The sequence below is a fragment of the Ylistrum balloti genome, unplaced genomic scaffold (assembly GCF_031769215.1).
Source record: "Ylistrum balloti isolate Yb309-2 unplaced genomic scaffold, AGI_CSIRO_Ybal_v1 Utg369852, whole genome shotgun sequence".
NCBI lineage: Eukaryota > Metazoa > Mollusca > Bivalvia > Pectinida > Pectinidae > Ylistrum > Ylistrum balloti.
Genome location: NW_026782004.1, coordinates 391,925 through 414,476, shown reverse-complemented (window position 1 = coordinate 414,476; position 22,552 = coordinate 391,925). Strand labels below are relative to the sequence as shown.

Sequence of the window (22,552 nt, the reverse complement as noted above, 5' to 3'; positions counted from 1 at the left end):
TCTGATCAGTCCCAAATCAAAATTGCACAAGGGCCAATAAGGACACCGGAGAAAGATCCATCAAGCACTTTCTTTTAGATTTCACAAAATTGCGTTAACAAACTTCCATTGTTAAAATCCAAAATGTGCGCCTATCAGCCATTTTGTTTAAATGATCAGGTCCAAAATCAAATTTTTTATGCAGGTTGTGATACTAAAATTTTATGATCTTTTGAACTTTTCACTTAACAATGTGGTGAAGTGCGACCTTTAACCTGTCATCCTAGACCACCGAAATTTAATTGAATGTTAATTAACTTCATGTTGTGATACTACACTGTGAATATAGACTTAATGAAAACAAGGAAAAACCATTGAATTTATCGCTTTTCTTTAGTTTTATATAGTACAACAATTTCATATCCAGCATGATGACCTTCGATCCATTACACACTGTCAGCACACGTGTCTGGCTCTCAACCTATCTACGCCAACAGTACAGAGTGTTACCATATGATACTTCCCTAGTCTACCACAATATTCAAATGATTAAGAGTCACGAGAAGTCAACAAGATGAATATGTAAAATGAAACATAAAATCACGGACCAGACACATTGACAAAAACTCAAAGGAACAGAATTAAAAACAATAAGATATATGACAGTAGAATTCGCTATACAAGTTATCTGGTGTCCGCCTTGGTCTTTGTCAGTGTGTCAGGCCTTTGTGTGAACAACAAGTGCTTCCGAGAGCAAGATGACGATAATGTGTAGAAGAGGGTTCAGGTTGAACTACTAGCCTTAGTTAGAGGGAATCTTCCTTCAATCAAGTGTTAGAGTGTCCGGCTATAGACCCAAGGTCACTAGCTAGAACGATAACAGCTACCGGTCATTTTTCATTACTCCTGCATACTGAAAGCTGGTGCCGTGTGACCAACTGAAACTGTCGGTTGATGAAGTGATGTTGGTCTAGATCCTTCTTTACGAGTTGTACTTGTTGACAAGCAAGGATAGGTTCTTTTGAAGAGTGAGGTTATACAGAAAGGTAACTTGTAATAAACGATTATCTACAGGAAATCACGGAGTACAGGTTAGATAAGGAAATTCCCCTTTGCCAAATCTCGCAAGTCAACCTGAACTCTCTCCTCTCACATGCGTGACATTTATTAACTTAAGAAAACCGTTCATACAACACTGGAACAACAGTGTTGAATAACTGAATAGTCTATGTTTGTTCGACAGGAGGCTCGCTTTCACGCTCCTGAAAGAATCCAGAATTGGATGAAGATTCACGCACAGTTATTGTCCCTCCTGTTGTCGTGACGTCAGTCACCATCACGTGGTCCAACATACTTTTGACGTCCGAGGGAGGGCGCCAGTAGTCTCTCTGCTCCACGGGCTGTGAAAAATGGATCGATTTGCCCGAGTCATGCCGAGATTCTTTCTCAAGAATACTAACACCTTGTAGGTTATCTTTTCTGTCTTTCAGATACATTCCCGTCTCAATCTTTTTAGATTTGGGATATTCCATATCTTTGATTTTCATTTGTCCTTCGTGGATTTTCTTGACTTTGGGTTTATTGGTTAGTGATAATAAGCTCGAGTTCGGTTTTCTAATAACTGTGTTTCGCCCAACACCTCGTAATCCCCTACCTAATCCCCTCCCACGGGACATTCTTCCCCTCCCAGATAAACCACGCCCTCTTCCCCCAAGAGGAGGGCGACCACGTCCACGCCCCCTGCCAGGAGAACCACGTCCTCGTCCACGCCCACGCCCACGAATAACGCCAACATTGAGCCTCAGTGTCGGTGGACCGCCCCTTCCAGAAAGAGGTGGCCGCCCTCGAGGACGACCCCGTGGGCGTTTGATGGGAATAAGCTGGGGTGGTGGCGGTGAATGAGAGCCGTCGGGGGGAGAGAATCCGTGACCAGACGACATCGAATTGAATGAATCGTTGTTTTGGGGCGATTCTGTAGCTTCCTTGGATACCGCGAGATCGTCATCATCCATCACGGAGTTTGAAGCGCCTTCTCCATGATGAGAAGAAATAGGACTCTTCCGGTCCGATATTTTAAAAGATATTTCTTCTGAGCTGGAGTCGTCGTCTGTATCGTCATCACTAGGCGGGTCCTTGTCGCTGTCGGCAGCGGAAAACTCCGAACTGTCCTGTCGTCTCTGATCAGAGTCGTCCGACTCCTGCAAAAATACACAAACTGTAATTAGTTTATTATCGAGCCATACCTGAACTATGATATAGAGACGCATGATGTATTCAACCGAGAGTAACATATCAAGAAAAAGTAGAGAAAATCAAAGACATGCGGCGGGCATTCCCGGCCCCATAAGCTGTGAGTGAAACGAAGGGAAGAGACATAACAACACACAAATGATATACAAATTTCACACCATATAGTTACCTGTTGTTTGATTTAGCATTGTAGATGACAGAATCCGCACATCGATATCAAATCATGTAACTAAAGTTACTGTTCATCAATCTCATCATGTAACGATAGCTTGTTCATCAATCATCATGTAACGATAGCCTGTTTATCAGTCATCATGTAACGATAGCCTGTTCATCAATCATCATGTAACGATAGCCTGTTCATCAATCTCATCATGTAACGATAGCCTGTTCATCAATCTCATCGTGTAACGAAAGCATGTTCATCAATCTCATCATGTAACGATAGCCTGTTCATCAATCTCATCATGTAACGATAACCGGTTCATTAATCTCATCATGTAACGATAGCCTGTTCATCAATCTCATCATGTAACAAAATCATGTTCATCAATCATTATGTAACGATAGCCTGTTCATCAATCTCATCATGTAACGATAGCCTGTTCATCAATCTCATCATGTAACGATAGCCTGTTCATCAATCATCATGTAACGATAGCCTGTTCATCAATCTCATCATGTAACGATAGCCTGTTCATCAATCTCATCATGTAACGATAGCCTGTTCATCAATCTCATCATGTAACGATAGCCTGTTCATCAATCTCATCATGTAATGATAACCTGTTCATCAATCTCATCATGTAACGAAAGCATGTTCATCAATCTCATCATGTAACGATAGCCTGTTCATCAATCTCATCATGTAACGATAGCCTGTTCATCAATCTCATCATGTAACGATAGCCTGTTCATCAATCATCATGTAACGATAGCATCATGTAACGATAGCCTGTTCATCAATCATCATCATGTATCATGTAACGATAGCCTGTTCATCAATCTCATCATGTAACGATAGCCTGTTCATCAATCTGATCATGTAACGATAGCCTGTTCATCAATCTCATCATGTAACGATGGACTGTTCATCAATCTCATCATGTAACGATAGTCTGTTCATCAATCTCATCGTGTAACGATAGCCTGTTCATCAATCTCATCGTGTAACGATAGCCTGTTCATCAATCTCATCATGTAACGATAGACTGTTCATCAATCGTAACGATAGCCTGTTCATCAATCTCATCATGTAACGATAGCCTGTTCATCAATCATCATGTAACGATAGCCTGTTCATCAATCTCATCATGTAACGATAGCCTGTTCATCAATCTCATCATGTAACGATAGCCTGTTCATCAATCTCATCATGTAACGATAACCGGTTCATTAATCTCATCATGTAACGATAGCCTGTTCATCAATCTCATCATGTAACGATAACCGGTTCATCAATCTCATCATATAACGATAACCTGTTCATCAATCTCGTTATGTAACGATAGCCTGTTCACAAATCTCATCATGTAGCGATGGCCTGTTCATCAATCTCATCATATAATGATAGCCTGTTCATTAATCAATGTAACGATCATCAATCTCATCATGTAACGATAGCCTGTTCATCAATCTCATCATGTAACGATAGCCTGTTCATCAATCTCATCATGTAACGATAGCCTGTTCATCAATCTCATCATGTAACGATAGCCTGTTCATCAATCTCATCATGTAACGATAGCCTGTTCATCAATCTCATCATGTAACGATAGCCTGTTCATCAATCATCATGTAACGATAGCCTGTTCATCAATCTCATCATGTAACGATAGCCTGTTCATCAATCATCATGTAACGATAGAATGTTCATCAATCATCATGTAACGATAGCCTGTTCATCAATCTCATCATGTAACGATAGCCTGTTCATCAATCATCATGTAACGATAGCCTGTTCATCAATCTCATCATGTAACGATAGCCTGTTCATCAATCTCATCATGTAACGATAGCCTGTTCATCAATCTCATCATGTAACAAAAACGATAGCCTGTTCATCAATCTCATCATGTAACGATAGCCTGTTCATCAATCTCATCATGTAACGATAGCCTGTTCATCAATCTCATCATGTAACGATAGCCTGTTCATCAATCTCATCATCATGTAACGATAGCCTGTCATGTAACGATAGCAATCAATCATCATGTAACGATCAATCATCATGTAACGATTGCCTGTTCATCAATCTCATCATGTAACGATAGCCTGTTCATCAATATCATCATGTAACGATAGCCTGTTCATCAATCATCATGTAACGATAGCCTGTTCATCAATCTCATCATGTAACGATAGCCTGTTCATCAATCAAATCATATAACGATAGGCAGTTCATCAATCTCATCATGTAACGATAGCCTGTTCATCAATCAAATCATATAACGATAGGCAGTACATCAATCTCATCATGTAACGATAGCCTGTTCATCAATCATTATGTAACGATAGCCTGGTCATCAATCAAATCATATAACGATAGGCAGTTCATCAATCTCATTATGTAACGATAGCCTGTTCATCAATCAAATCATGTAACGATAGCCTGTTCATCAATCTCATCATGTAACGATAGAATGTTCATCAATCTCATCATATAACGATAGCCTGTTCATCAATCTCATCATGTAACGATAGCCTGTTCATTAATCTCATCATGTAACGATAGCCTATTCATCAATCTCATCATGTAACGATAGCCTGTTCATCAATCTCATCATGTAACGATAGCCTGTTCATCAATCTCATCATGTAACGATAGCCTGTTCACAAATCTCATCATGTAACGATAGCTTGTTCATCAATCTCATCATGTAACGATAGCCTGTTCATCAATCACATCATGTAACGATAGCCTGTTCATCAATCATCATGTAACGATAGCCTGTTCATCAATCTCATCATGTAACGATAGCCTGTTCATCAATTTCATCGTGTAAATCTCATCATGTAACGATAGCTTGTTCATCAATCACATCATGTAACGATAGCCTGTTCATCAATCTCATCATGTAACGATAGCCTGTTCATCAATCTCATCATGTAACGATAGCCTGTTCATCAATCTCATCATGTAACGATAGCCTGTTCATCAATCTCATCATGTAACGATAGCCTGTTCATCAATCTCATCATGTAACGATAGCCTGTTCATCAATCTCATCATGTAACGATAGCCTGTTCATCAATCATCATGTAACGATAGAATGTTCATCAATCTCATCATGTAGCGATAGCCTGTTCATCAATCTCATCATGTAACGATAGCCTGTTCATCAATCATCATGTAACGATAGCCTGTTCATCAATCTCATCATCATCATCATGTAACGATAGCCTGTTCATCAATCTCATCATCAATCTCATCATGTAACGATAGCCTGTTCATCAATCTCATCATGTAACAAAATCATGTTCATCAATCATTATGTAACGATAGCCTGTTCATCAATCTCATCATGTAACGATAGTCTGTTCATCAATCTCATCATGTAACGATAGCCTGTTCATCAATTTCATCATGTAACGATAGCCTGTTCATCAATTTCATCATGTAACGATAGCCTGTTCATCAATCATCATGTAACGATAGCCTGTTCATCAATCTCATCATGTAACGATAGCCTGTTCATCAATCTCATCATGTAACGATAGCCTGTTCATCAATCTCATCATGTAACGATAGCCTGTTCATCAATCTCATCATGTAACGATAGCATGTTCATCAATCTCATCATGTAACGATAGCCTGTTCATCAATCTGATCATGTAACGATAGCCTGTTCATCAATCTCATCATGTAACGATAGCCTGTTCATCAATCTCATCATGTAACGATAGCCTGTTCATCAATCTCATCATGTAACGATAGAATGTTCATCAATCTCATATAACGATAGCCTGTTCATCAATCAAATCATGTAACGAAAGCCTGTTCATCAATCTCATCATGTAACGATAGCCTGTTCATCAATCTCATCATGTAACGATAGCCTGTTCATCAATCATCATGTAACGATAGCCTGTTCATCAATCTCATCATGTAACGATAGCCTGTTCATCAATCATCATGTAACGATAGCCTGTTCATCAATCTCATCATGTAACGATAGCCTGTTCATCAATCTCATCATGTAACGATAGCCTGTTCATCAATTTCATCATGTAACGATAGCCTGTTCATCAATCTCATCATGTAACGATAGCATGTTCATCAATCTCATCATGTAACGATAGGCAGTTGATCAATTTCATCATGTAATGATAGTCTGTTCATCAATCTCATCATGTAACGATAGCCTGTTCATCAATCTCATCATGTAACGATAGCCTGTTCATCAATCTCATCATGTAACATGTCATTAGCTTAAGTCTCTCGGGTACTTAAGTTTGTAAAATTCGTTACATAGACTTAAGATATCAGTGAAGTGATAGTGCTATACATCTTGGTTGTATTCTTGGGCAAGACAGTTCAGCCTAATTGCTCTGGGTAGCATGTGACGAACCTTCCGCGCGATGCTCAGAGAGAAAGGAGACCCTGTCTAAATATGAGCCTAATTGTTCACGGATCAATAAACGCAGTAAACTTGATCGATACCATCACGTTTGTAACTCATGGGCTTATATCCGGATTAACACAGGACCTTAGTTATATATAGTCAGGTGTATATAGTGAAGTATGTATTCCATAAATATGAAGAAAATATATGAAATTTCGTATTAGAAGAATCGTGACGTCACCTTGTCCTTGGGTTAAGCATTATCGGCTCCCGTCAGCTGTCAAGCTAATCACTGTAACATCAGTACTGACTGAGTGAAACGAGATCAGAATGAGAATTAAATGGCACAAAAACTATCGTCTTTGGTCAATTAGGAATAATCAGAAACTAACTTTTTGACTATTTTTCTCTCTTTTTTTATACATAAATAAATGTTGCGATGTTCTTTGTGGCGTGAAGTTACCTGTAGTCGCATTTTCTTTGGCTTTGGTCCCCTCCGTCGAACATGGTTTTCTTTCTCATACCTGTAACGAGAAAAAGATAAATATGTACTTATCATCAAAGGCTAATTTTTTTTCTCTTCTACAAATATCCAGCAACAGTGACTTCTGTTTTTAAATTTCATTTCCGTTCGCTCTGTTTTAAATACATTTAGACCTGTGTTACCCTCAAAATGGGCCAATGTCATTCAGTTTAACAAACTTAATAACCTTTCATCCCAGATTGCCAAAGGCCTAATATCAGTACTCTGGGTCTCATGGTTTAGTTGTTTAATGACCACATTTCACTCCCGTGACCTTGATAGTCAATGTCGTTCAAATGCACAACTTGATAGCACTTCACCGAAGCATGCTATAGACTCAATACCATATCCTTGGCCTCTTGGTTATTGACGAGTTGTTTGAAGGGAAAAGTTGAGCCATGCTGCAGACGATTTAATAATTAGTTTGTTGGTAATTCATATAAATTTAATAAATCTAATATCTCGAAATGTACTATCTCCATGTCTGGTTTTTAAATCGAGCTTTCATGGAATTTCCGGAAAGAACAAAACTATATTTCAAATTTCGGGTCATTAATACGAAAATCTATCATCAATTAATTTCGAAGAAGTAGATATCTAAATGTCATTATTCAGATATTCAGTGTTAACTGTAGGCACAGTTATTTACGTCACGAGGCTAAGAAACGAAGAACGCTTTATGGGACAAGAAGATATGATTAGCTAGCAAATTTGTTCCGCCACTAACCAAAGATTTCTTTCTTGTTTGTCGACGTTTTTTCGTTCTGTCGTTGCGAAAAGACGTTAATTAGTTGAAAGAGACAATGGGGTTTATTTATTAACTTATCATTATTTATTTATTTATTTTTCTGTATTATTAATATAACTGGTTTTAAGTCCACTATTACGACCTTTCACCTTTCAGCGGATGATAATTGATATATATCCCTTGAGTAGAAAGCGGGGAAAATTCCTGTATCAGGATCCGTAACTCAAGATCGTATAGCAAAGTGTACAAGTCTGCATAGACAGTAAGAAGTTGTTAAAGTTAAACAGATTAGATCAGAAAAGCATGTCACCTGGAGTACGTGTTACGAGGTATCTTACTATAATATGTACCGCTTACAATTAGGAGTTCTAGTTATTTCTAAAGAAGCTGCATTCGGAAAAATCAAAACATCGAGAAATTATAATTTGTATGAATTATCAGACGTATTTATAAATTGCAGGATTACAAGGTATGTTTCTTCCTAATAAGGCTGAACATTCAGTCGAGGAACTGGTGACAGACGATTTTTTTCACGATTCTCTCCTATTCAGTGCCTTAGTACCAAAAGTATATTGGAGACTGACAACTGAATATTTTTGCATGAAACGAATTGTAACCATAGAGTGTAAGGTTGAAAGATTTACTGATGATTTGTATCAGTTTTATTAATTTAGGGAGATAGTGTGGGACTAACTCATATGGCAACACCGTCTTAAGTATTAAAAGAACTGAGCATTTTATTTCCAAACGCTGCTATCCAAGTTTGTAGGAATCGTATTTAATGTAAATACCATAGAATCTACATGTAGTTTTCACATCTGCACCCATAAATACTATTGGGCATAAACACGGTAGCACTGTTGCAGTCTGCATATAAAAAAACCCACAGAAACTTTAATTCTTAAATCACTCACACACTACGAACATTTCTACATATGCACATATAAAGGCTCATTAGTGCGTTTTACATGTAAAATATTTTTAGGCCATCTATTTCCGCTTAATTCCTTAAAGAGCCAGACCAACTCCGTTATCGATATTTTTTCACATTTTATTGACTGGAAATGTTGTTGTATACTAATAGATAATATATAAATAAAGACTTGTATAAAGTTTCGAACTTGAAATTGAAAAGGTACCGGAGATATCGGTGCCGGAATGAGTCTCATTAATCAACACCATGATATGAATATTGATGAGGAAATGTCACGTGATACATTCAGAACCAAAACAAAAATTGAGGAAGAGGTGAGTAGTACGTCCATGTGACATCTCTTGTAAAGAGATTTTACCGATAAACGCAATCAACACTCTATATATCCTGTATGGAAATCATCTAACGTATCTATTGATCACATCTTTCAATGCTTAGATATGACACAAAAACGTGTAGATTACGAGAAAAACTACGATTAATTGCAAAGAGGCCCTCAAATGGGGACTACGATACGGTAACGAACATATAGAACATCGCGAAATGGATCTATCTAAAGCGAATATTCGATATGAGTATTTATGAATATGATTTTAGAGCCAAACAAGAGAGCGATACAGAATATGAACCAGCCGGTCGAGGGCGCGGAGTGAGAGGAAGAACCCAAGGGAGAGGCAGATTGGATGGAGTTCTTACCTGTCGAGCAAAATACCCGCTACTTCGTGATTTGTTTTTAAATTCAGTTCGGTTTTCACATCATTCCATCTTTCCGTATGTTCGCCAATATAAATCTTTGTCTTTGATATAACACGGCCTCGCGCCATCTTCCTTCTTTTCGCCTCAGAGTCTGTTAAAACACGTTTTCTTCCCCGCTTCCCTCGCACGCTTTCTGCCATGTTGGAAGACGGCAGATTTATTTACAGTTCTTTGCACATGTGTAAGAGGGCAGGACTTCCCGCATAATTATGAATTAGCACCGAGTCGTTTCGAATTCTTTTTAAAAACTTTTTATTACGTTAGATTGGTAGCGATTTATTTTTAAATTGCGGTATTACAAGGTTAGTCAGAACTTTTGCTACCCGAGAAAAATACAAAATCATGATTATTTTTAATAAAAAATAATATCGGTCGAGGAGTGGGTCTGGCTCCTTAATGAACGAAAATCAGCGAAATCTTATCCACGTGACTAGTGTTAGCTGTATAGAATCAGCGCCGATGATTAAACACGGAAGTATAACGAACAATGGGTAAAGAGTCCGAAAAACATATGTAAATGAGATCATCACACCCTACCTAATGTTAGATGAATGAGTTTACATATAAACGTATGTTAACAACTACACCAGTAACTACAGATAAAATAAAAGATAATTAAGTTTACTCCGACAAGCGTATGATAATCTTATACTGGTATTTCGTGTAGAATAAGGCAGTATCACTTCATGTAATTCCAACCAAATATTTACTCACATCTACGGTTTTATTCGTAGCTCCTTAAAAGATGTGAATGAGAATTGAACTTCGACGTGATGCACTTTCGTTTTTTTGCCCGAAATGTCGAGAGTTTGGTATTGCTGTCTTCAAAACATGTTTCAGTCTTGGAAACCTTGTACCGACTCTATAAATGACGTACCATATTTCTATACGATAACTGGATTTCTTTTATAAAATAATTCCAAATCTTGTGTTAATATTCCGAAATTTTGAGATATAAAACTCAATGTTTGATGTATTAACAAAAAATTTCAAGCTAATAACTCGAAATTTTTAGATAAACTTTTGTACATAAGGGGCACTCCAACTTGTTTCGATATTCTTTGATTAATATTTGATTAATATCATTTTGGCTATAGTTTAAAAGTGTTATTTTAATTAACTGCGAGTCAGTACAGCCATAATAATACAATGCCTTTGTGTTATTGTTGTTTACTCATAAACCTATTTCCTATCTCATATATATTGCGAAGTATACATTTCTAATATCTATAGAAAACTAGGCAAAGCGGAAAATTCAATTACACAGCATCAGAAAGATCATCTATCCAAAGAAGGAATGCGAGGCAGGTCATAATTGTTTCTTAGATAAAATATTGATCTTTGCTGTACAGACACTTGAAATGTTGATGAGCTAAAACGCTTAGCAACATAAAAAAACTGATCAAAGTATTTTTTAAAAAAGACGAATGAAACCATCATTAACAGTGGTTTTAAATGTAGAAAAAGGCAAAAAGTCACAGTCATTACTAGCAGTTTAAATGCATTCTTATCGACCGGCATATAAGCGTTTTAAAATAAGTAAAAATTCTTGTGAATTAAAAATGTAAAGCAATGGCTGCACAGATGAACTTAGATGATATCTTTTTCAGGATAACTGATATTTTTCAAAGATATTTCAATAATCTTTCCTGATGAACTTTTATAATTAATTACTAACCAAGATAGATAGCTAAGGGGTGGTAAGTTCCAGTTTAATCCCCGACTCACGAACCTGTTTATCAGTCAGAAATACCGACATTTTCTAACAATTTACTGTACCCATCACAACCTACATATATGTTTGTTTTTCATTATGTTGATATCATGAACGTGCTGTGTTAATTCTAACTTTCCATGGAAATAAAATTACGCTTGCAGACATCAACGAAAAAAAAGAATCTACCAAAATATTCCATTCACTGACAATGTTTTAAATTAGTGGTGACTAGCTACTGTCACTCTCGAGAACAATATAATGGACGACCTCTATGTGGGAAAGTAATAGGTTCTTATGGCCAATGCTTTTCTGTGCTTTCAGTGTAAGAACTGCATTTTCTGTACAAATGTACGAGATATATTTGACACAAAAGATATGCAAATCACTCCCATCCCCCTCTCCTACTACCGGGGAAGTAAATATAATTTCATAATGCCAGGCTAACATTAACCAATACATGTTTGGAAAAAGAAACAATAGATATTCAAAAGCTTGCAAAACATTTAACGAATAAATCACGTAAACAAACAAATCCAAGCAAAAAACTAATACATAATGAGATGTCCCCACTTCCCTCGCAAATTAAGTTTTTTTCAATTACTTTAGATAGCAGAACATCAAAGTAACGTTACTGTTATCTATATCAACGTTTAAAAATCATTTGGTATGCTTTTCAATCTATAAACAAACGGAATAAGATAGAAGTTGAAAAAAAATTGATAATTCGTGCTCCATCACATGTTTACAAATGAGAGTATAATGAGGTTTGTCAGTGTAGCCGGGTAATTCTATTCAACATTAGAGTATGAAATGCAAGATTTTCTAGGGATGTCGTATGGATATTAGTTTATTTCCATACATAACAACAGCAATTTAATCATCAAAACAACCGTTTCTCCCTAGTTTAGAGACATACACGAGACTGTAGCACAAATGAGGAAATAATGACGGTTGTCAGTATAGTCGGAAATTCGAGCACATCATAGTCAGTTTATTATATCTATAAAACAATCAATTAGATTAAAATGTTAAGGACTATTTTAAAGAATTACCAATAACAAGTGTTTCAGTAATAAATTAAAACCAATGCATCTTTTTTGTTTTTGTTTTATTTGGGTCACATATTAAATAGGGGGCTGTGTCACACCAATGCAACATCCTCCCTCAGTGGAAATTCCCTGTTTTATATAATTTGACGACAGACTCCCCAACTGCTGCCGCGGTAAAAATGTCATAATAACGATTAGCATAAACCCACATGATCTAATCCGTGAGATTTCGTAACTGCTAAAAACCAACCATGCAAAAAATATGTAAATAAATTTCGTCAGATGACAGACAACTGACAATGGACACAAAGACATCGGTATTACTCACTGAGAGTTGAAGGCCTGGATGAGACGAGCGTCCAGGATGTTTTCCTCCGGCTCCCACGTGTTGTATCTAGTAAAGAAAACAAAGAGGTGTAATGAGTACGACGGATCGGCTGGGGGCGGATGACACGTGACATGTGCAGACTGACCGGAGATTGTATATACAAGTACTTACTTTGGTGACCAGCCCTTCCACTTGACAAAGAACTCGACTTTTCCCTGCAAAGTAAAACATATCATTATAGCGATATGTAGAGTGTAGTATCAAGTAGAAACATCACGGAAACTAGACAGACCCGTGATCCAGAATACCCCCTCACACCCATACCAATCAACACCGAGACTCACCCTGCGTATACGCTTCTTCTGTATGCATTCGGCGGCAAAAACGCGTTCCCCCATTGTCCTTATTTCCATAATATGCCCCCAAATCCGATAAATATTACGATCGACACATACGTTCGATCGCCACAACGCCTGGGATATAAATACCACATCCCATAATGCTACCAAGTGACGTCAGAAATTAGCATATCTGAGGCCGCAGCGCTCTGTAATAGTTCGATGCACTGCATAGCCGACTGTAAATCTTCGATGATAATATCATTTTTGCATTGTTCGCCTCGTCTTCAGGAAGACCGCCATTAAAGTAAAAAAAAAGAGATAAATTTAAATAAATATTTTTTCCACTTTTCTTTCTTTCGGTAATATTAGAAATACATTGTAACTGTGTTAAGGAAGTAATGTTAAAATATTTATTATGTAGTTAGTAACTAATCACAAACATTTGTTGCCAATAGTTTCAGATATTTAGTTATCAATTAGAACAACGTTTTATGTAGTTATACATTTAAATACACCACCAACCATGTAGTTGTATTACATAAATACACTTACGCGCACGCCATAATTTATCATATAAAGCGCAGGCTGATATATTTCATCTACGTTCGTGGTTAAAAGCCGTGATAATTTTTTGCGTTCCAGGTTGAGATACGTTTACTTTTCAACATTTCATTTTATTTCTGTAAAAAGTAATATGAAAGGTGAAAGAATATGTATGTTAATACAGTACATACAAAAAGAATTGGTTTGGAATTCATAGACTCGGAAGAAAACATAACAATAAGGTTTAATTTTTCATTCCAAACATAACAACAATTTTATATTAATAAGAATAAACCATCTTAAAACAGGTTCGTTTATCGTTTCCCAACAGTTCAATACCTTTTTTATATTACCTGTAGAATTTCACCTGAAGATTTACCTGGGGAAGTTTCATGTTTTCTATTATTCTGAGTTCATTACAATAGGTAACTCCTATACATACACAAGTGACAGATTATAATAATTAAACCTAGACATCTCCATTTACATACACACACAAATCAAACATGTTAAACGCAAAAAATAAATAAATGTAAAAAATTATAGAGTGAAAGTAAAATCACTGCAGTTTGTTGTCTTCTGACAACATTTGTTATGTGTTATCTGATATTATATGATTTATTTTTACTTGTTGTGGACAATGATTGGATAAATACACATACTCGTGTGGCCGACATAGTAAGGTTTAGTAAGATTTTGGAAACAATTTTCCCTGAGGATATCTACAAGTTGTTCTTTGAAATAGAAATCAATCAATATTTACACCGTTTATCAGATATATATACCTCAACCTAACTCTATGTAATTAAACTCTTACAGGCCTATATATACTCCAACCTACTCCTGTCTTTACATGTCTATACATACTCCAACCTATTCCTGTTTTTACATGCCTATACTTACTCCCACCTACTCCTGTCTTTACATGCCTATACATGCTCCAACCTATTCCTGTCTTTACATGCCTATACGTGCTCCAACCTACTCCTGTTTTTACATGCTTATATATACCCTAACCTACTCCTGTCATTACATGCCTATATATACCCTAACCTACTCCCGTCATTACATGCCTATATATACTTCAACCTATTCCTGTCTTTACATGCCTTTATATACCCAACCTAATCCTGTTTTACATGCCAATTTATGTTCCAACCTACTCCTGTCTTTACATGCCTATATATACTCCAACCTACTCCTGTCTATACATGCCTAAACACTCCGCTGTGACATACATGTCCGGCATCAAGGATGTATAATGCATCCCTGTATTATAAGTTCTCGCCTGAACAGTCACTATTTTTGTATTTTTTTCACACCAACAGATCTGGCCTTGTTTCTTAAATAATCACTGAAAATCATTGTCATTGTGTGTCACGTAAAATATTACTCTTAGATATCATGGCGAGACGTGTAAACTGTAAAGTGTCACTATCATTGTGAGACATATAAACTATTAAGTATCACTTTCATTGAGACATATAAACTATTAAGTATCACTTTCATTGTGAGACATATAAACTACATTTGTATTAAGTATCACTATCATTGTGAGACATATAAACTATTAAGTATCACTTTCATTGAGACATATAAACTATTAAGTATCACTTTCATTGTGAGACATATAAACTACATTTGTATTAAGTATCACTTTCATTGAGACATATAAAATATTAAGTATCACTTTCATTGAGACATATAAACTATTAAGTATCACTTTCATTGTGAGACATATAAACTTTTAAGTATCACTTTCATTGTGAGACATATAAATTATAGCTTATATAAATCCTTTTGAGAAGTGTAAAATATTTTCACTATTACTACGAGACGTGAAAATTAGTCTCCAACCTTTGGTATTTACATGTCATAGCTGCCTGATTCGATATTCAAGGGCATGCTCCCATTATCACGATTTTCGTGCAAGAAGTCGTCAACTGACGCACAAACTCGTAAAACGGGATTCAAAAGGTTGATGGAAATTACGAGGAAGTTTTATGGTCTCCATAGTGATCTCATTTAGTTTTTTTTATATGAAGCTGGACGTATTTGATGCTCGTTCGTTTGTCTGTTGACTCCGTTGTTGAATATTCTTATTCTCATTTGAGAACGTGACATTATTTACTTGGATTGACCAATGTTTACTTGGCGGGTGTCGTCGATGACACGTTGAAACAGAAGTTTATTTTTCCGGAACACCTGGTCTTATTCTCTTTGAACTTTTTTCAGGAGTTTCGATATAAATCTTCCTTTTGCTCATATTTTGTCCTAGTTTTATGGAATTTGAGTCGGTATTACAATGATGTTGCCCTGTTGAGAGACACGTGTAAAATATCGATATTCTATCATACTCCTGAAATATATATGATATTCAACGGGAAATCATATAATACCGGTATCCTTTATTTTTAAATTGATAAAATCATTTATCACATTTCTGCCATTGAAATAGAAATTTATTACATTTTCGCCAGTGAAGTACTGACAAATTGGTCAGTTTCACAAAAGCTAGCAGCATAATTTGATATACAACGAGAAACCATCAATATTCTCTACTTATTAGACTAAAGACAATAAAATCTGTCTACTGTGTGCCAGTAGAATGACAAGTAGGATATTATTCATGGAATTAAAACGGTTTTGGTTTTGTAAACAGTGATGTTTCTGGAACGAAATTTTTTTATAAAACACGCACACAAAACAAGATATCAACAATCTTTAATGAAATAGATTATGCTTAACATTGATCTTATAATCCTTTTATGTGAATATATTACACCATTTACTTACAACTTTCCATAATGTCCTGTCACCATGTATATAATTATAGCTTGAACAAATCTAAAAAGAGCAGGTGAAAGGGTTCGGTATTTCTTGCACATTACATATATGAATTTTGATCATTTAATTACGTATGCACTGTTCTTGTACCTATATGCTGTATTGCATTTGGATTTAATAAAACTTGATACTTTTATGAAAATTAATTAATTTTCAATTCAACAATTCCAATTAATTTATCTCTAGACAAACGCTTAATTACAAATTATCAGGCACGGCTAAACACGGATGTAGATTAAAACGCCATTGTAGCTTAACCTTTAAGTCCAAACACAAAGTACAATAAAACGCACAGTGATGACCCTGAATAACTTATCTGACGATAAATTGAAATTCTAAGCAAATAACAAATATGAATGCAAGCATATTACATAGCACAGATTTCAAGATAAATGGAATTAATATAGATAAATACAAATCATATTAATGGAGACAGAACATTTACAAACAACTAGGAACTGAAATGATATGAAAAAAAAACAGCCTAACTTCGAGTAAAAACGTGTAAATGAAATCAGAAATAGCTGAAAGAGAGACAAGGGTAGTCAGCTATAAACACAGGTATATATGGTGGCATCTGCTTGTCGTGTTGCCATGGTAATCCATTGCTTCAATTTTTTTCGCATTAACATGACTTGTCGTGATGATATCGTGTTAAGGCGTCATATTAAGTCGACTATTCGTGATAATTATCGCGATAATTTATCTTTTTATCGCCTTAAGTATCGTAGCAACACGGTTTTTATCGCGATATTGCTCGAAAACACGGAAGCCTATAGGAGACACCGTTTTATATCCTTCTTAATCATTGTCACTATGATATAAGTATGGCCACAAAGCACAGTTCTGATTAGCTGGCTGTTTGATATTAAAATTTGGATACATTTAACTTGAGAGCTTCGTAACATAAGATATGCTAACTGATTTTTAATGATAAAACACTGTATTCCAAGATGACGACGATTATTTCCGTAAGGGACGTTACAAGTGCGTGAAGTGTATGCGAGTTTTTCATGCCCCCCCCTCCACCCCCCTCACCCCCCCATTTTCATTCAATTGACTTTTGTTTTTTAAATACATATTTTATATCTCAAAGATGAATAATAATATATTAAATTATAGATACAACTATAAAAACGATTACAAACAATTGTTAAAATATGAGAATGGAAAACTCCTAATTTGAAAAAAAGTTTAAACGGATCGATAACATGTTGTATTTCGATATATATTTTCTCAAATTAAGTAGATATATGTGTCAAAATTGTATCATCAAACAATTTGACGTGGAGATAACCTGCTATGTAGTCATATTTATGCTAAGATGACAACTATTATTTCTGTAAATAATGATATTACAAAGGAGTGTAGCATTATACATCTTATGTGAGTTTTTCATGGCCCATACAGGCTTCCGTAGTGGTTTTGTAAAGTGGCTTGGGCATTGAAGTTTGTTAATTCATTAAGTTCTGGTAAATAATCACAAGTGGTACGGTAGTTAAAAGAACACGACATATATTGTACTATCAATATCAATGAACTTCGGACAATCTGTGATATATAAAGCACGTGCATGTTTATTCTTCCGAAAGAAATATCTGTTTAGATAGCAGGAATTGTCAGTAAGATCATTTCGTCAAGACGTGCTGTGTTATTGTGTCCAAAGCATCAGTGTTTATCATGTAAATTTTCTTGGCATATTATTTTACAATCTAAAAAAACTTTTGACCAAGAAATATAACAATATCATCATCAAACAGACTTAAAACTAAAAACAACAGAAGTTTAAGTAAAAGATCAGCAACACGAGAAATTAAAGTACTAATTATCACAATGTCCTAGACAAAATGACATGCATCTTTTTTTTTATCCCTCGTTTTACCCAGAGACGTATATATCACGTGATATATACGTCTCTGTTTTACTAAAACCCATCCACGGCCAAATGAGAGGGTTATATATAGTGTACTGCGTTACACCTCTTCAGTCTGGCAAATCAGTCATTTGACCAGTTTGAGCATTACCTGTGTTCTGAATTATGACTAATTTGGATCAGTAAGTAAGAATTGACACTTTCAAATTCACCATTTTGCATCACACGTGATGTGAATGATTAAAAAGTTGTCCATGTCACTTCATGTTTTCACTACGACCCATACATTAGGTATGGCTATGTGTTGGCGGCGTTGGCGACCTGCCTAAATGTTCTTCAGAAACTGTTACGTCATCCTGTTGACAGTTAAAAGGACATGCAAACTCATTTACTATAGACCCACAAAGTGCGGTATAGCTGAGTCATGAAAGCTGAAAATATCGCTATACGGTCGGGAGGACGATGCTCCCAAACCACGGTTGACCATATATGTAATATGTTGATAAGGTCCTTTGAGAGAAGGGATTACATTGGTCAGACCATTAATTGGATGATACACCAGCTTCACGTTTTGTACCCATTGATAATTTGTAGTGTGGATTTCCAGATCAAATTACCGATTAATTAATGTCAATGGCATTTGTAGGTAAAATGTACTTTATTACGTAATGTTTAAGGGAGGTTTTCCATTTTGTAATATTATGTTACATGATCGCGTATAATAAGTCCGTGATATGATTGACCCTAACTAGGACCAATGTTTGTCACGTTCTTCTAATTCTTGTAATTATTTCAGCAATATCTTCTCAGTGTAGTCTTGATAAGCGTTCATTGTTTATGGTTCAGTCTTGAAGAGACTCCAGCAGGTGTGTTTTGAATCTTACATTGATATGTCGATGATGCCACGGGCTTTGTCAATTATCGACGACAGCAGACAATATGAGCCCACTCAGGTGGGACCATCTTGAAGTATAGCCATGGCCTGCACTGACGAAACAGAGAAGGTAATTTGCGTGGTTTTGGATAAAAATAAGTCATTGGTATATTTATTTAATGCAAATGTTATTTCATAGTCAGTTTGTTTGGTAAATTGTATAGCAGGAGAGGGGTCTGGCGAATGGGTGCTGCTTCCATGTATAAGAAATACAAAGTCTGTGTCTGAAAATATAAGCTTTATTTTGGCGAAGGTGAGTCACTTTTGTTTTTCTGTCCCGAGCCAAAACCCAGCTTATACAAAGTGTTTTAGACACTGACATTATATTCTGTTTATCCTGCAACATTGATTGAAAAATGTTCGATCTCTGATTACTCTGAAGTTTGCCTGATGGCGTACGCCTAACTGTAATTGATCCACGCGGAAATATAATTCCAAACTTCAACGGATTTATCAGCCATTTTCATAAACGACATGTTCATAACAACATGAAAAGTAGCTTATTACAACAACTCAAATTCAGAAAGTTATTGTGTCGAATTAATGTACGTGATAAAATACAGCTGGAAACTGCAGAATACAGCAAAAATGAATGTGGCAGGTGTATTTCAACAATGACAGCGCCAGTCGCAGGATAAACAGAGAATACATGGTCAGTGTCTTAAAATTTAAGCTGTATTTTGGTGAAAGTGAAGTCAGATAAAAGTGGCAAGCTTATGGAGAGCCATTTTTGTCACGAGTAATTGTACAATTGTACGTCAACGAATGACATATTTTCATGTTAATAGTATAAATATGTGTCACGTGCAGTATGTTAATTATTTGTAATTTCGTTAAGAGTTCTTAATTTGCTACAACTTGTCTTTGGTCCACTTATCTGTAACTGATAAAATATGTTTAAATCCAATCAAAGAGTTGAAAACAGTCCGAATATATATTAACTTGTAACAATGAAAATCATTCCAAAGGGAGATAATTCATATAGGAATATATATATAAAAAAAGAGATCGTCTAATTTCACAGAAATGTGTACAAAATAAAGGTCTATTTATATCAGGGTTCAACAAATAAGCTGAGCTTACGCAATAAATAAATATGAAATAACAATTTTAATAATAAAAGCCATCATATGTTTATGTCTCATATCTTTAAAATAACCAGACATCTATTTACAATTGTCACTATTACTATTATCTAACACTCTATCGTAATTAAATACCTAAACAGACAATAACATAATTATAGACCAACTTATTTATCTATATATTTAACGGATTTTACCTTCACTATTACGGTCTTTTGGCCTTTCAGTGGATAACTTTTATTCTCTCTTGCTTAATTTTCATTTGTTACAGCCTTTCGGTCTTTTAGTGGACGAGAAAAAAACCAGGAAAATTAGCAGAGAATGAGATGTAGGAAGCGATGGAAGAGAGTGGGATGCAGAGATGAATACTTTTTTTTATTCCTTTTTGTATTCTTAATTTTCCCTTATCATTGATTTATTTAACGGGTTTTACGGCCACTATTACGGCCTTTTCGGTCTTTCGTCCCACGTGCGGTCGTCAATTTGTACCCGACGCGCTGTACAGACGATGTCTGTCGCTGCTTCTCTCGTTCTTATCTGAGCCAACCGCAACGCTCGACTCATAACGTTGACGACAGTTGCTTTCAAGATGGCTGACCTAGGCGCTGTTTTCAAACACAGGAAATGTAAATTGGTTCTATCTCATTACGAATGTCGTAATACATCAGAATTTAATAATGATTGAAGCAAGTTGACCTATATAGTGATAAATAAATGCCTTATATGTTCAAGGGTCTTTCTGATAGCAATAAGCGATAGCGGTACACTTCTAAACTGGTTCCGCCTCCGGTATGTAATATCAGTATCTAATGTTAGGTATACTCCAAACAGAGATGCCGTTGTATGATACAACTAAATTTCTTTACAATCCTAATCTTGCCTGTAGTTTTTACGTCATATCAACAGTTATGGTAATTTAGGACGGCCTTCCGATATATGTGAGGTGGGTGCATGTGTTCAGTCATTGACGTCCCTGGTCGAGAGCTTGTGTTTGTGGGAGGCAGTTATATTTTTATATAAGCCTATTTGTAGTATAGCTGAAGCTTAGTCTGAAAGGCTCTGGGCATGAAATTTTATTGTTTTTTTTTGTCTTGATCACCACCAACATAGATAAATATTGAGAACCCTTCAGAATAAACTGAAGCTGACTTGATTATGCTACCACAGTTTACTACAAGGCCCCCAGCAGGACACCCCACTTGGTCACATATTACATATTTGTTTAATCGTTGCTTTACATTCTATTAACAGCCGGAGTAGTTTGTGGATATGCCAAGTTTGGATGGTGGAGGAAAGCTGGAGTTCTTGAAGAAAACTATGGACCTGTTGCCAGTACCTAGCAACTCCCCCATGTAGACTTCAAACCTGCCATCCAGGGCCTACATTGGTACATTACCACAAAACTGAGCACTAAGCAGGGAGGGTGTAGAAACTTTCTTTTTTGAGATTCTGGTATGTCTAGGATAGGGAATGTGATTTGCTAGATAGAATCCGAATTCCTCACAGGAGCAATTACTATTAATTGTAATTGCACTCGCTTTCACAGTTGATGGGGTATTTGGCTTCATGAAGGCAAAATAGGGGGCCCTTTTTTGCAAAATAAATTGGGACAAGCAAAAGAAAAATATGATTTTTTCTTCAGTCACAATTATAGTTTTATTTGTAAAATTGATTGGGGGTAAATTCAAAAGCTGAAGACATATATGTGTTATTGAGTCAAATAGAGAATTTACCTTTTCTTGTTTTTTTTTTGTTTTTTTTTATAAAATCAACCAATTATGCCCATTATGATGCACCCTCCTTAAGTAACAGGTGAGTAGACAGTTATACCTTTAACCACAGAATTCAGTATAGATCTTAGTTCATGTGTGAAGTAAGATTTGAGTGTGATGTCATCTTCATCAGATAAATGACCAGAGTGAAGTGCACTAGCACTGATGTATGATGTAGCTTAAGAGATTGTAAGGAATCATAAAGCTTTTTGGTCTGTACACTGTACTGTAATCCTATCTACACTAAGGTGAAATAGTGTGACGAGATGGTAAACAGATGAAAGACAAAATGTGCTGTAGCTAATTTG

At 35.9% G+C, this 22,552-nt stretch overlaps 1 protein-coding gene across 1 annotated transcript; it reads right to left on the bottom strand.

The window, feature by feature from the left end:
* Positions 1–353: 353 nt before the first annotated feature.
* On the bottom strand, positions 354–13,316 carry LOC132545680 (chromobox protein homolog 8-like). The gene is made up of 5 exons (XM_060209368.1): positions 13,194–13,316; positions 13,021–13,064; positions 12,850–12,915; positions 7,258–7,318; positions 354–2,177 (listed from the first exon to the last, which is right to left on the bottom strand). The coding sequence occupies exons 1-5, from the start codon at positions 13,260–13,262 to the stop codon at positions 1,206–1,208; spliced, it is 1,212 nt and encodes a 403-aa protein (XP_060065351.1). The 5' UTR covers positions 13,263–13,316; the 3' UTR covers positions 354–1,205.
* Between the last annotated feature and the right edge of the window lie 9,236 nt (positions 13,317–22,552).